Source organism: Lipotes vexillifer, unplaced genomic scaffold (assembly GCF_000442215.2).
Source record: "Lipotes vexillifer unplaced genomic scaffold, Lipotes_vexillifer_v1.1 scaffold491, whole genome shotgun sequence".
Classification (NCBI taxonomy): domain Eukaryota; kingdom Metazoa; phylum Chordata; class Mammalia; order Artiodactyla; family Lipotidae; genus Lipotes; species Lipotes vexillifer.
Window position 1 is genome coordinate 35,584 of NW_006770548.1, and position 16,314 is coordinate 51,897.

The 16,314-nt window shown below is 47.7% G+C and overlaps 1 protein-coding gene across 1 annotated transcript in view; it reads right to left on the reverse strand.

Moving 5' to 3' along the window:
- Nucleotides 1-6,226: 6,226 nt before the first annotated feature.
- The window catches only part of SMARCC1 (SWI/SNF related BAF chromatin remodeling complex subunit C1), a 183,885-nt gene continuing 173,797 nt past the window's right edge, over nt 6,227-16,314 (reverse strand). The window contains exons 27-28 of the mRNA XM_007446140.1: nt 11,185-11,361; nt 6,227-8,655 (exon numbers count right to left, since the gene is read on the reverse strand). Coding sequence (XP_007446202.1) covers nt 8,558-8,655; nt 11,185-11,361 — 275 coding nt within the window. The 3' untranslated portion in view covers nt 6,227-8,557. The remainder of the gene's footprint in view (nt 8,656-11,184; nt 11,362-16,314) is intronic.

The following is a 16,314-nucleotide window of genomic DNA, read 5'->3' on the forward strand; positions in this document are numbered from 1 at the left end:
GGCCGCCGCGCCTCCCGCCGGTGCTGCGGGCGTATCAGCCCACGATGGGCAACGGGAGAAGCCGCATGCCGCCGCCGCCGTCCGCCGCTGTCCCCGGCGCGCCGCGCCTCCCCGCCTCCCTCGCCGCGGCTGTCGCGCTCTGCGCCGCCCCCACCCCGCCCGCCCCGCCGCACGTAGCTCTGACGCCTGCCCTGCTCAGTCCGCCTGCCAGGGGTACAGACAGACCCCCGGCTCCGGATGCGGAGACAAACGGACGTTGGGTAACGCGGGTGCAGGCGCACAGCGCCGCGGGTGGCGTTAGCTGCCAGGTGCACTGGCGGGAGACCTGCGGGGCGGGGCCGCGGTCCCGCCCTCCCAGTGGAGGGCTGGCACGGGGCCCCCACCCGCGAGGAACCCACTCGCCAAGCGACAAGCAAGGAGGCGGGGGCGCAGACACCCGCAGGCTCCGGGCGGGGCTCGGAAGGGCCGCAGGGGGCGGAAGCCCGAGCCCGCGGTGTGGCAGTGAGCCAAACCCGGGGGGCACGGAGCCTCTCCGATTTCTGCGCCAACCCTGTGTTCGGGGCGGAGAAGGGTCCCCGGGAGGTCTCCGAGTCCCCACGAGGGCGGGACGGTCGCTGACAGCGCCAGGCAAGGGGGCGAAGTGGACCTCCCAGGTCGTAATCGGATCAAACCTAATCCGTCTGCAGCCAAAGCCCCCGACCTTGCACAGCCAGGCTGGCCGGAACGCATCCCGGGGGCAGGGGGCAAGACCTTCCTGGAACTGTGGCTACAATGCCTTCCCTCTCGCCTCCTCAGGGCAGTCTGGGGAGCGGCCTTTAATGCCAGTTCCTTCCTCCCTCTCCAGGATAATCGACCCCCCCCCCCCCCCCCCCCTGCCCGGGCCACCAAAGCTCAGGTTGGTGGGTAGTCACTAGCTGCCTAGATCACAGCCTGGGGACACGCAGACACCAGGCCACCGCCTGTGGGCCCTGTCCAAAACTCACTCTGCCATCCAAAACCACTCATCTCTGGATCCCTGCTTGCTGGGGAGTCACGGCCTAGTCACCTAATTTGTCCACCAAACCGACTGTCTGCCCCTTGATCTAGTAACCCAAATGATATCTGGGGTTACTGCTCGAGATGTGGCAACTCTGGTATTTGAGAAACTCTTATTTCTGTCACTAGGGAATCACTTAAGTGACCAAGATGGAAATTCTCCTAATCTCTTTCTAGTACATGTCTCTGGATGGGGTTGCCTTGATTCAAAGTTCGTTTCTCTCACTGGAACTAGATCTGCTGCAGTCTACTTGCTTGTCCTGGTTGTTCCCTCCTCTCCAGGTCTGCCTGGCAAACTCCTTAACCCGGAAAGCTCAGTTCCTATCACCTTCCCATCCCTGAAGCCTTCTTAGCCTGACCCAAGTAGTTAGACACGTTGGCCCTGATCTCATTGTCTACAGCAATTCTCTATTGGACCACAAGACACTTGAGTGTACAGCTCCTCGTGCAGAGGGAGGCTCCCTAAGGTGGGGAGGAGGCATAAATGAATGAATGGCAACCATCGTACTCCCACCCCAGAACCGTGGGTCTGGAGCTTCCTGCAGTGGCTGACTTGCTGAGGCTCTTTCTTTCCATGGCTTCATGTTGCCATTGGGAGAGTAAATACCAGTTTGAAATACCTTTTCTGAGCAGAGGGCCAGGCAGGACTTTGCACTTGCCTGTTGCCAGAGGCACTAATGCACCCTCCAACATCATCTCTGCTTTCCTGTAGCTTTTCTTTTTTTTTTGGCCTTATGTACAATTCTGTGTTGCTCTTCTCTGTGTCTCCTTGACTCTTGGGTGATGGCTGTCAGAGTGGAGGATCTTGGTGTACATGCCTACCTCCTCCTTCCTGAGGCCAGTCTTTGTGGGAAGGAAGCCTCACAGATGGCTTCTAGGCTTTGGTGCCTAGAGCATGACAACCACTCCTGTGTTTTTCACAAGAAAGGTCTGGATGGGGGCCCTCTTTCCATCCCTCTGTTAAAGCTCTACTTACCCCAGTTTATTAGCTCATTTTAATATACTTTGTGAAATATTTAAGTATATCCTTTTAAATTCAATTTTTGAATTAAGTAAAACAAGCACATGTTATAAAATAAAGTTAAAATATGAACTATCTCCTTCCTCAATGACCATCTTCCCTTCCCTGAAGACAGGTTCTGTTACTACTTTCTTCATTTGGGGATTTTAACTCAACTGTTGCCATTCAGTTTCATTCTGATCCTCCCTAGCAGATCTCACCAGCAGTTTCAGAACCGAGCACAGCACACCTGGTTAGGTGACACCTCCACAAGACAGATAGCAGAAGCTCATCAAGGCAGTGGAGTGTGACTGCAACAGCAGTATTCGGCATCAGATCTGTGTGACCTTGGGAGAGTCAGTATCCTGTCTCATGTGTGAAAGTGGTAATAACCATACAGTGTCAAATGAATGTGATTTTTTTTTTCTTCTGGGCACAAGGGCTACTAGGGTAGGCATAGAAACTGGAGTGAAAAGGAAACTGACCTCTCTCTAGAGCTTACACCCATGTCCCCACATTCAAGTCTCATGCATTTGGGCATCAGGGATGCTTTGAGGCAATGGTTTCTGCATGCCTCTGAAGTTCCCACTGGGTTTGGCAGTACCAAGGAAGGCTCAAGGCCCATTGCCATAGCTACAGCCTGCCGCCCTGTGCATAGAAAGCCACTGACTTTGCCAGGGGGCTGCTGTCCAGGGCATAGCTGCTCCTGTTGCCGTCGCTGGGGGCATACTTCAGTCTGAACAGGAAGTAGCACAGTTCCTGGCTTTAAGTCCTCAGTAGTAACCACTACCATTTTCCTGTTTTCTTTTTTTTTTGGCGGTACGCGGGCCTTTCACTGTTGTGGCCTCTCCTGTTGCGGAGCACAGGCTCCAGACGCGCAGGCTCAGCGGCCATGGCTCACGGGCCCAGCCGCTCTGCGGCATGTGGGATCTTCCTGGACCAGGGCACGAACCCGTGTCACCTGCATTGGCAGGTGGACTCTCAACCACTGTGCCACCAGGGAAGCCCCATTTTCCTGAGTTTTTAGTTTTCTTAGTGCTCTAATTTGTCTTATTCTGCACAACCATACTGTTTTACTGGTCATTTTACACACTTGCAAATGGATGCTGAGATCATGCTAATGAAGTGGTAAGGCTAGGATTTGAACTAAGATCTTAATTTCAAATCTTTTCATTTTAATATGGAGGCTTTTCATTCTTGCTTCTTGATTTCAGAAGAGGAATCAGGATGCAGAGGTAGGGCCTCACTTGGCTGAATGGAAGCCCAGCCTCTCTCCCTGCCCACCACTTCCACCTGGGTGTTTAAAAGTTAATGCTGTGTTCCCTTAACAGAGTACAACACAGCAGTCCAGACTTACGTCCTGTATCAGTCAGAAAGGGACATCTAGCATGGCTTCTCTCCTGCCAGTGTGCTGCATAGATACTTGGTTCTGGGCTGCAGGGCAGTCAGCTCTGTGACATTTTTGGTGATGGGCTGCTGGGAATGGTCCTTCTTGCACCTTTACCAGAAGAAGGGAAGAGACAAGGGGCGGGGGCCTGAGTTCTTTGTGCTGACCACCACCTCCTCTCTCTGGAAGCTCTGGATTCTCAACTTGCACAAGTGCTCTCATCTTAGAAAAAGACATTACAACCTGGAGGCGGTCATCTTGTTTGGGGAGTGGGTCTGCTACAAAATTGTCAAGTCCCCTGAACTTCATTACCCCAAAGCCAAGTCAGCTGGGAGAAAGCCACACAGCCTCAGACATGGAGCAACCAGGCTTGTCTTCTTGCAGAAGAGTCCTGCTGCCTCAGCAGGCAACCTAAGTGCTTCTCGGGAACCCCACAGCTAACACAGAATATGCAGACTGGAACAAGGAATGCCACAGTCAATTTGGATGGCCGTGGGAAATCCATTAGTGCCAGGGCCAAACCAGCCAAAGAAATCAAGAGCCCCGCCCACTTCCTAAACCCTTCAGGACCACCTGATAGTGAGGGAAGACAGCCGCAGAACCAGAGTGGGAGGTGTTTTCCATCGTGTCACAGCTGTTTGACAGTAGTAGTGACTGTACTGTATTCAGGCATGGTGATTTTGCTGAGGCCTGCAAAGGCTGTACCCTAGGGATAAGTGGTGGTGTAAGGTGGCTGCCAGAAATCAGTCACCTGGCTGCTCCCCATGTGTTTGGAGGGGCCTGGAAAGGCCTCTGGGGGCAGTAAGGAGTAAAGATGGCTCCAGTTCTACAGGGCAGGCCAGGAGAAAGAAGACAGGGGACAAGACAAGGCTCTCTTCTGCTGGGGTCCCATGAGAGCTGGAATAGGGATGGGTGGTCCAAGAGAGAAGTAGCTATAATTAATTTTGGAAACTTTGTCTAGGTTGATTTATAGAACTCTCTCCTTCTACCCTTTTAGTCACCCTTTGGGTATGGCAGTCCTGTCTCAGCTCTGTATTAAGGAGTTCAGGATCAAAGGCGCTTCCTAATGACAAGAGTAGTGGCAGGGCTAAAGCGAGCCACAGGGAAATGAAGTTCAGGGGAGCTCACAAGGAGGTCCAACGTCAAGCATCCTGGGCTTGAAGGCAGGCAGCATTTCCTTCAAGAATGTATCTTTCCATCTCTTTCTGAAAGATGACTTCAGTGGAGATAATCCATTAACATAGGGGATCAAGGTGCTTACACATTGTTCCCAGGAAGAAGTCCCCCTTCAACAATAGTGGAGCAACTGAATAACAGCTATGCTCTTGGAACTGTAGAAAGCAGGGGCTTTATAATAAAAATCACAGGCAGAGGTTTGCAGAAAGAACAGGGGTTAGTTGGCATTGGATACATTGGGTATCCAGATGAAAGAGTTCTCTGATTATTCAGATGGAGGTTTTCAGGAATGAAAGTCAACCCTCAGGTCACCAAACCTCGCAGGACAGAAATCATGGAAGAACATCCAATTCACAGACTAATATACACTGTCCCCCAGAAAACAACTGATTAGACTGTTCCTTTTACTTCATGAACACTGGGCACTATCTAAACTATTTATGGTCTGGTATCCTCCAGACCATACACCTTATCCCCCATTTTTCTACAAAAATGTAAGCGGCCTGGAGTACAAGGGCCTTGCCTTACCTTATTCATAATAATGACTGCATCCAAGTTTTAGTGCCTGCCACACAGTAGGCTCTCAAATGTTTACTAGACTAACGGGCTCACAGAATGACTGTCAGGAACTGCAGAGAGCTTGCTCTATCATACAATCTTCTTAACCAGTAGTTCTCAAAGAGTGGTCCCATGACTAGCTGCATCAGGATCTCCTGGGAATCTGTTAAAAAGGCAAAATTTCAGAACATACCCAAACCTGCTGAATCAGAAGCTTTGAGGACAGGGCCCAGAAACTGTATTTTAAAATCGCAGGTGATCCCGACCTGCACTGAAGTTGGAAAACTGCTGTTCTTAATCGCATTTGGGGGAATCACTCCACAGGAAGGATCTGAGGAACCTGTGGAAACCTGGTTAATTGTACATGTCTTGGTGTGCTCTAAAAAGAATTCACACTCAGGTTTATAAACCAGTCTTCAGACTGAATCAAGGATTAACTTTCCTCAACCCTGAGGGAAGTGTAGGAGTCCTGTGAGACCCAGCTGGCTCTAGCACTCTCTACTAGAGGGAAGAGTTGAACACGTAAGAAAGCACAGCACAATCAGGTGACACACTTCCGTGCAGAGCCAAGTGTTCACCTCCTGGCAGACACAGAATCCGCCTCTTTTGCTCCACTGGGTTCACAAGCATCTTGAAAGCACTGGTGTCCATTTTCTGCACAGGGTGTGCACCTGTGAGTGCTCAAAGGCTGTCCATGATAGAGTATCAAAGTTCACAGAATCATCTGCCCTCAATGCCGGCCTCCAACTTGAGGCTGTCTAAACTCAACCTGACAAACATTCTCTACTGCACCAAGCAGTACTACTCCTCTCTTGGAGGTGCCAGGATGTTGGCCACCCTTCCTGGAGAACTTCCACTCACCTTTCTCCACTTAGACCATGGAAATAAAAAGTGGGCAAGGCACATCAACCATATGTTCCTTAAGCCTCATGAAGGTGAGAAGGTGGTCAGTCAGTCAGGAAACTCGTACCACTGAACATTAATTGATGACCAAAACCAGGTGAGGCTGAATATTTAGACTCTTCTTGGGACACATGAAGAAACTGGTACATGAACACAGAGAATGGCACTAGAATCCAGAAATGATGTTCCATTTATTCACTGAAAAAGAGGGAGATTAAGCCTTCTTGATGAACTTCTTCCAATCTTCCAAAACTCCCTCTCTTCACTTTTCCAAAATAACACCTTAAGAAACATGTTTGTACAAAAACCACATATTAGTCCCCCCCTCACAAAATCGGGTGGCTGTATTACAGGAATGAAACCAGATCAGACATAAAAAGTCACCACTTATACTGAAACATAACAGTGTAAGAATTCAGGTATTCTGTAGATTACCAGCATAGTAAAAATACTTCCACCTGGATCTTTTAAATTTTAAAGTGATCACATTAAAGACCTGAGGTTACAAGAGACCACAGTATGAACCAGAATTCCATTTTCTTTCTAAGACCTCAGTGGAAAAGGTAAGTATTTGGAATGAATTTCCTTTGGGAAAGACTGGTGTGAAAATAAAACCCTGGCCATTGTCAAAAGGCACGGGGGTCTTTCTGGAGTCAAAAGCAATGGAATTAAACTCCAGTAGGAACAAGCTCATTTCCACTCCAAGAGTCCAGAATAAACTCAAAAAAGGAACAAGGTCTCCTTGGTTCCAGTACTCTGATGGTGACCAGGGCCACCTGGTTAGAGGTAACACCTGAGGGTTTGAAAGGCAAATCTTAATTGTGGTTTAATTTTTTCCTTTTTTTTTTGCTTTCTGACATTAAGGAAGAAAGTTCTAGGGTGTTTTATAAACACCTTCCCACACCCTCACATATGTAAAGCTTTATAGAATATATAGAAAAGGTATCCAAAAGATGTCCCACTTTGCATTCTAAATGAAACTGCCACTTGAAACTGTGAAGAGGCCAGGTGCTTTGGAAATCAAGCTCTACTCAAAACACCCTTTCCCCACCCATGGAAAGACAGAGGGGAGGGAGGAAGGACAAGAAGAGAAAACCAAGAACTCTTTAAGTCACTCATCAGCAGGGGTAGAAATGGGCTCATATTAAGGCATTTTTGTGGCTCTTCCTCTGGAATGGTATTCCACTCTCCTAGCCCGAGAACCTCACCCTCAAAGCATGATGCTCTGATTGCCAAGTGAGTTCCCTGGTACCCACAGCATCTCCTTGACAGCCCTGTGATAGATGGAATGTGAGATCTCAGACAGGGAAGGGAGAAGGGATGAGAGGCTGTTGATCCTGCCCCACTTTTCCAATCCCACCCTAAACCTAAAGTACCGCTTCACTAAATCCTTCACCCTGGCTACTGCAAGAGGTAGTTTGGGGACTTGTACCCCCAGCCAACCTAACCAAGTTCCATGAGCTAAAATGTTTATCAGCACTATCTACTTACTCTTTTTTTTTAAGGTTTTTTTTTTTTTTTAAAGAGGGAGAAAAAAAGAATGCATACAAAGCAGTGAATAGTGGGCTAGATTCATTGGGTGGCCGTTGCCCTAGACGCCCCAAACTTTCCTGGCTAGTCTAGGGAACTAAGGAATGCCTCCCAAATGCAGCTCTCAAAGCTGACACTGCCCTCAGAAGAACAAGCCCCCCACCCCGCCCCCGGAATCTAACAAACCATCTGCATAGAAAACCAGAACCAGTGGGCCTGGGGAAGAAGTGGATCTGTTCTAATGCTTGTGCTCTCCCCTACCAGGGACTAAAGGGGGATGTTCTGCCAGGCAGGCTGGAGGCTCTCACAGTCCTCACTAGGGATGAAGTCAGTGGGATCCCTTTCCCCATCTCTTTTAATTCTGGTGCGTCCATGTGTGGCAAAAGTCTCATGAACCTTCACCATCAGCACCATTCTTAGCTCAGATAAGCAGAAATAAGGTCACTTATAATGCCTTAAGGTTTATCCCTTCTGGCTATCCCCTCTGCCCATCACATTTTTTGGTTCCTATTAACTTAGGATGCTCTCCTTTAAAGCAATAACGACCCACCCCCCCCCAAAAAAAGAAAAAGATAATGATTATAAAGCATTATCCATAAAAGCATAAGACAAAGCAAAAAAACTGCAGGAGAGCAAAAATGACAGACATAGAAACACTACTGTTGACAGGACCTGCAGATAAACTGTCAGCATACCCCATACCAGGACAGGGAGACACTGGGTATTTTTAGGATGACCAGGGCACACTGTCACCACAGGCTTCCCCCGAGTGTTGGAGGAGGACCTAACACAAGACGTGTCAGAGCACGGACAGGGGTGGCAAGAGAAATGGGGAAATATGGGATGTGTGCTTGGGGCTACAAGAATAAAAATCCTGAAAGAAACCCAAGGAAGCTGAGTAACACAAGTCCTGTCATCCCCACTCCAGCTGGTGGCGCTGGGCGTGGACGTCCCCTGCATCTTCCAGGCTAGGGCGCAGCAGAGGCTGGTGGGCCTGGAGCGGGAGGCGGAGGGACTCCATCTGTAGGTGGTGGAGGAGGTGGCTGCTGCTGCGGCGGAGGGGGATCTGCAAACACATCCAGAAGGTAACTCATCATTGCTGGCAACACAGGGGCTCAGGGAAGAGCCCATTTAGAGAAAAATGACTTAAGAAGGAGGTTTCTTTAACGCCTGTGAGGCACTGCTGCCGCTGCGATCTACATGGCACAGGTCCATCTGGACCTCCAGGTCACTGCTCATGTTGCTTCCCCTAACCCATGAGGTTGGAGGAGTGGGGAGGTGTCTGAACCTGCCCCAATCTCCTTCAAGGCCAACCCCTTCCAAGAATCACTCCAGAACTTAATTATATTTTTATTTTATTGTATTTTAATGGTTCTCACTGCTAACTTTATTTCTTCAGTTAAATGATAAGCTCCTTCCTGGGCAAGTTCTGTGTCTTCTTTTCTTTCTCATAGTGCCTAGCCTTGCTGGGCACAAAATAGATTATCAGAAACTTCTTGCGGATATTAACTATCTCCAGCAGGGCCAGGCAGCTTCACTTGAGACAGCTGCTGACAAGTTGGACAGTCCTGGGAGGCCCCACAGCTCCTGAACTGCAGTCCTTGGATTTTTGGCCAAAACTAGGTCAGGTCCTGAAGGGAACAATTAGTATGAGTGTCTGGGGCTCTTTCCTGTTTCAATTTTAGCTGCTTTTCAAAGGAACCCCGGATATAATTTAATCCAGGGATTTTTTAACTAGATTTTGCTGGAAATGAAAACATATGAAACAAATAATTAAACTGCAGCCTTCCTTACCAGTCAATTCACCCAACTTTCCCCCTAGGAGATTTCCACCAAACTGCTAAGGCTCTTCAAAGCATTTTGAAGCCCACTGATCTAATCCCTTGTGTCATCTTACAGTGGAGGAAACCAGGGCCTGGAGACGGGAAGCGACTCGCCTGATGAGGCCTGCCCAGTGACCTGGAGCCAAGTCAGTGGTTCAGAATCCCTGAAATTCACTTGTGGCAGGAAGTGATCGGGAGCAAACCTTCCACATTCTCAAGGTGCTCCACAGAGGGCCCTTTAGGATGGAATCCTGTACACAAGTCGCGGGTTACCAGTAGGACATGACCGTGGTAAAGACCAATGACATTATCTCTGCAAAGGGGATGGGCAAACTGGTCAAACCTCCTTATCAGCCAGCACATTTGTATACTGCCTGTAAGGCGGCAAGGCAAGGATTTTCGTGCCAAGGAAAAGAGGTACCCACTAGACTACGGCCTCTGATCACTGACTCAGAGATACCTTTTTCTATTGTTGTGATCCTATACTGATCCAGCTCAATTACTGTCTTTCTTCTGTGCAGCTTTGTCCTTGCCCCTGTGAGTCCAATGAGAAGGGAGATGTACCTCTGTCAATAGTCCCTGCCTCCTGGCCCTAGGAAGTCTCCCAGAGAACTACAGTGAACTCAAGTCACGTCACACAGCCTCGCGTAACTCATAGTAAACCCTATACTACTATCCACTTGTTCATTTCGTATTTTCCCAACTAAAGCTCCTGGAGGCCAGGAATTCCTATGCGTCCTAGCTCTGTATTGTGAACAGGAGCTAACTCCTCCTCACATACGTGACTTCTAAATGGACCTGGGATCACAGATGTGGCTGGGAACACGGCCACTATCGGCTGCATTTTGGGATCATTACTCCTGGTCTACAGGAGTAAAGAGCAGGCCAGGCTCTGATGCAATCCTCTGGAGGCCAAGGGCCCCATGGCAGAAATGAGCTAGCTGGCTTTGCACATACCACCAGGCAGACATCGTTCAGCAGCATCTGTGCTTTCTCCATGGAGCCTGCTAAGACCTCAAATTCCTTCTCAACACAGCCCCGAATACTCCTTCCTTAGTCTAAGCAGCCACTACAAATATATCAAAATGGCTACAAGAAACTTACACTTGTTATTCCTGCCCTAAACCAGATCCTATTCTTTTTTTTTTTTTTTTTTTGCGGTACACGGGCCTCTCACTGTTGTGGCCTCTCCCGTTGCGGAGCACAGGCTCCGGACGCGCACACTCAGCGGCCATGGCTCACGGGCTTAGCCGCTCCGCGGCATGTGGGATCTTCCTGGACTGGGGCATGAACCTGTGTCCCCTGCATCGGCAGGTGGGCTCTCAACCACTGTGCCACCAGGGAAGCCCCTATTCTTTTCTTTACACCTACCACTTTTAAACCCTGAATCCATAAAAGGCTCCTATAGGGAAAATAACTACCAGTAGCTCTGTATGTCTTCCAAGCTTCAAATTACATAGGCTTAATCAGGAGTGGGCAAGGCATGCCCCTGGCCTCCCAACAGACCCTGGAGTCACGAGTGCATGCCACGAAGGCTGTGTATGGCATAAGAGCCCGACTAACTGGGAGCACTTTGCACTCATCACCTGGGTACCTGTCCACCGGGAGTACTGAAGAGCAATGACTAAAAAAACAGTCTTTTGGAACCCACTCTCACAGGTCATACTGTCCATGGACCTGTCAAACCCCAGAGAGAACAAAAAGCCTGCCTCCCTGTGTACAGCCCTCCCTAAAAGACCCGGGGGTAATACATCTCCCATCTTGCTACTTACACATGCCGTTAGGTGCCGTGAGGGGTACCCGGGGTCCTAAGATGTTTCCTGGGATTGGAGGCATACCAGGAGGGGTAGGGCCACTCCCAGGGGGGTGGATGTTGGCTGCAACGGTGGACATCATGCGGCCTGGCATGGGCTGCCCAGGCATCATGGAACCTGGACCTGGTATCTGACCTGTGGAGGGAGATTTAAAGTACTGAGGTAAATGTACTAGGAAAAAAAGGAGTCAACTCACTGCCCGAGACTGCTAAATACAGACAAATACCTAACCCTCCAAAACAATTAGAAAGATCAAGAGAGCAATAATCTGTAATAATCTCTCTGTCCAGCTTTTAATTTGGGGTGGGGTGGGGGGACAGAGGGATAATGGGGCAGATCTGTGAAGTGAATGATTACCCTAAACCCTGCTATAGGTAGACAGTAGCTGTAAGAAGCAGTTACCAAACATCCTTAAAAGACAGCATTAATTCTGGTTAGTCTGGGTGAACAATGGATTGTCCAATATCTTCCTGAGGACACAAAATGCCAAGCAAAGACCACAGGGAGTGAAAAGAAGGACTTTAACAGCAAGTCAGCGCACAGTCCAAGGACTGAAGCTCAGTCCAGATTGAGCTTCATGCACAGGCTATGTGGGAATGTGTATGCCTGAAAGGGTATTGATCAATACTGTGAAATCACAATTAAAAAGGGATTCTAACTGGAATCCTCAAGTCCTGTTCACAAAAAAATCTCTCCCTCTCTCCCCAACCAGGAAGCACTGGCTCTGGAGAACCATGGTGCGGGAGACATACGGGAAACAGGCAACTCCTTCACCTCTTCCTCTTGCTTTGATGTGCACAATGGGAGACGCTAGACATAAGGACCATGAAACACCCCCTGCATTCAGTTTCACACTGAGTCTTTAGAACTTTCAGCAAACTTTTTCTGTAGAGCCAGACAGTAAGTATTTGGACTTGGCAGGCCATACGGCCTCTGTCACAACTATTTAACTTTGCTACTGTAGTATGAAGGCAGTCAGACAATGTGTAACAAATAAGTTATCTAAACAGCTTTGTTTATGGACTCTGAAATGTGAATTTCACATAATTTTCATGTGACATAAACATTCTTTCAAGTTTCCCCCAACCACTTAAACTGTAAAAACCATTCTTAGCCTATGGCCCCTACAAAAACAGGAGATAGGCCAGATTTGGTTGCAGTTAGCCAAACCTCCCTTAGATATGGTGGTGGATATGTATTAATTCTTCAACTCAGTGGTCTGGCTCCTGGGCTTGGCTTTAAAGAGCCACAAACAAAGGAGAATTGTTTAATGGGCACAAACCAAGGCTGAAGCTATATATAAGGACAAATTATAATCTCTACAGAATAAGGAAAGAGAATCTATTGTAGTTTTTTCTCTCTTTTTTTAATCTAGGGACATTAGCACACCTATGTAAGGTCAACTATATGAAACTGAACACAGGCTTCTAGGTATAGTCCTGAGACAGCTGGAAATAACAACACTTGAGGTTCAAGCTTGGAAGATGGGACTACCAGACAGCTAACTGGCAACTAAAATATATAGAGCAGTACTGGAGATAACTCAAGTGAAGAATTCTCTGTCAGTGCTTAGAAAAAGGCCTGTCTTAAGAAAGACACACAAAGCTTCAAGCCTCACACCATCCATTTCCAGTGTCTGTTCCATGAGCCAGGACTCAAAGAGCGGAGCCTTTCACTACAGGGTGTCAATGAAGAGAACCCCAGTGAGATACAAGAGTCAGGAAGAGAAGTGGTCCACTGTCTTTGGGGGACTATTTTTTAAAAGCATAGGGAGGCATCAACCTTATGCCTCAGAATGAAAAGAACAGCAAATTTTGGGTCCTCTGGCCCACCTTCCTGTGCTCTATAATGCAATCATGCAGAAGTGCAGCAGAGTCGTCCCAGAGGCCCATCTGCTGGAGGACAACTTGATCAAATCACCTCAGAGAAAGCAAGAGCAGGTGCTGGGCTGAGACTACCACTACTCCTACACCACTGAACTTCAGTAATTAAAGCTGGGTGCCTGTGCCACAGTGCTAGGACAGATTTAGGCTGTGCTGAAGAGTCTATCCACATAGGGAATGACACAAGAGATAAAAAAACAAATGCCAAGTATATTACAAGCCATACGAAGGATAAATACACATGAAGGTGTGGCAGGCAAATCAAGGGAAAACTATGGAAGAAGCAAGTAAAAGAAAATAATACCTTCTGGTTAACCAAGACCAACTTGTGAATGACTTGGGACTTTGGATAATGTGTATATAAAGTGAAGGAGGGGAATTAGGAACAGGATAACAGCAAGACTATCCTAAGCACAAGGCGTAGCCTGAGTTACACCATCAGAAAATAATATGAATATTGTTCCATTTATACGTAGCATCTTCATACTCACCATCTCCTCTGAGGTAACTGCATCACCTTATTATCTATCACCTGCATTTCACTGAGGAGTAACGAGCTCAAAAGGTTATTAAAAAAAGTGCCCAGGCTACAGAGCCAAGTTGTCCACGGTTGGTCTGTCTGACATGAATCAAAGCAAAGGAGACCGGATGAGTCACACACACAGAATGGGGTGAGGGACTTGGCCCGGTAAGGCTACAGGGGACTGGGTGAAAGGTTTTGGAGAAATAAGGAACATGGGCCTGATTTTCTGTGTGATGGAAAGCTTTAAGAAGGGATGCAGAGGAGTCTGAGCCTAGAGCAGAGGAAGAGAGCTTTTGCAGAGAAGTAGGGGCTGCATGAGGGCAGGATAAGTAGATAAGAGTTGAGAACAGCACCCTACAGGCTTCCTGGGGATGGGTAAGAGAACGAGGAGGAGGGGTGAGTATGAAGCTGAGAAGGAGAAAGAATTCGGGTTTGGCACCTAACTGGCATGTGAAGTGTAGAGAATGGGGAAAGACTTTTGCTTTGGGAACAGGAGGTGCGGAATTGGCTGTCATTCCAGTGGAACACAGAGATGGGGTGAAGGGAAGATACAGAGCTCTCAAAAGTTTCCAATGGGCAATAAGTAGCAAACACAGAGCCTTAATTATTCTAAGAATCAGGGTCTGTCCTCTGTAACTCTCCCAGTTTCCTTCCTACCAAACACCTGTGAGGCCATTACTAAACACAATGCTTTTTTTCCCCACTCTCTGAGTCTGTACTAAGGATTTTTTGATGGTATATTCCAGGTGGTGAGACAGGGCAAGAGGAGATACTTTTTGCTGTTGTTGGGGGCAGAAGGCCTAGTATGAAGTCCAGACCTACAGAATCCCAACCTGGAGATGAAAGAACACTTTCAATGGACTTGCTGTGATGAATGGAAGCCATTCACTAGAACAGATAATACGGCCTGTGTTTATCAATGGGTGCAGATTCCCTCCTTCTACCCAGTTCAACCTGGACAAGAGGCCTTGAGCAAGTCAGGAAGAACATTTTGCCAGCCCGTCTCAGGTCTCTCTCTCCAGAAAACCAACAGCAGAACACTGAAGAATGCCTTTACAAAAAGGCCAGAAAGAGTACTGAGTAAGGGAGAAAGAAAGAAGAGCACAGACCAGGTGTGTGCTAAGTGATAAGACACACAACTGTTCAGTCCTAACCAATGTCATCCACAACAGTCTGACAGAGTTTTTATACTTTGATGTCTAGAGCAAGGTGTGCGTTGTCCAAACTCCTGGCTGACCAGTGAGCATCCCAGTCAGAGAGCCACCCAATACCATTCTCAACAGGGAAAGTGAAGATGAACGTGCCTGGAAGCTGAACAGTGCGATCTCACTTCCACTTCACGCCAACCCAGATGAGTGGTCTTGGACAAGTCATTTAGGATGCCCGGAGCCTCAGTTTCCTGAGATTATTATAAAGAGTGATGCTAAATATCTGCTGTACTCTCTCTGTATGTTCAGGGAAACTGTTTATTTCTTATGGTGCCTTATTATGTCACTGGCTCTGCCTTAAGTCTTATCACTTAGCACACACCTGGTCTACGCCTTATGAGAGGCAGGGCAAATATTCTCATTTTATAGACAGTAAACAGAAGCTCAGAAAAGTTAAGAGACTTCTTTACAGTCATAGAACTTGTAAGAGGAATGAGATCCAAATCTTCTGATTCTAAATCCAATTCTCTTTCTACCACACTATTATGTGCTTAAATGAAACAGTTCCTGTGAAAGGACTTAATATAACAGTCAGCATTAAAAGAAAAAAATCTGAGATGTAAACTTGAATTCCAAACACCATGTTTTCTTCTTCACTATATCAACAATAAGGAAACTGCTCTGCTTACTGCAATAAATCATTTTATCAAATATACTTTCCAGAACCTTGCAGTGGGTTGGATGGTGGCCCCCAAACAGATAATGAAATGCACACGTTCTAATACCTGAAACCTGTAAATGTAACCATATTTGGAAAAAGCATCTTTGCAGATTTAAGTTAAGGACCTTGAGTTAAGATCATCCTAGATTATTCTGGTGGGCCCTAAATCCAATGACAAGTGTTCTTATATGGGACACATGGAGGAAAAGACACAGAGGAGAAGGAAGGTAAAGATGGAGTAAAGAGAGATGTGGTCACAAGCCAAGGAATGCTACCAGACACCAGAAGCTGGAAGATGCAATGAACAGACTCTCCCCTAGAGCCCCTGGAGGGAACATGACCTTGCTCTAGCAGCTCCCAGAATTGTGAGACCTACATTTCTGTTGTTGTAAGTTACCACGTTTATGAAAGGGGAAAACAAAGACTGAGTAGCTCACCCAATGTCATAAAGTGTATAAATAGGGGAGCCCAGCTCTGACCTGGGTACTCTGGCTTCAGATCTGGTGTTTGCAATACAGTGCACTCAGAGGATGAAGGTCTGGAGGAAGGGGGCCCATCTGTCTTCCAGCAGACTATGTGATACAAACCCTGCTGCCAATAAAGTGATGGGTCAGGTATTCAACCCACACCTAGCTCCAGAAACAATCTGGCAAAGAGGAATCAGTGGCACATGGACACAAGGTGATAACTACCAAAACATACTGGGATAAGCCTTGCAGGCTCGGCTGTCAGGCCCATCAGTGCTGTTTCCAAAGCTACCTACTCAGCGGCAGTGGCCCATTTACCTATTTCCCTACATCTTTATGGCAACAA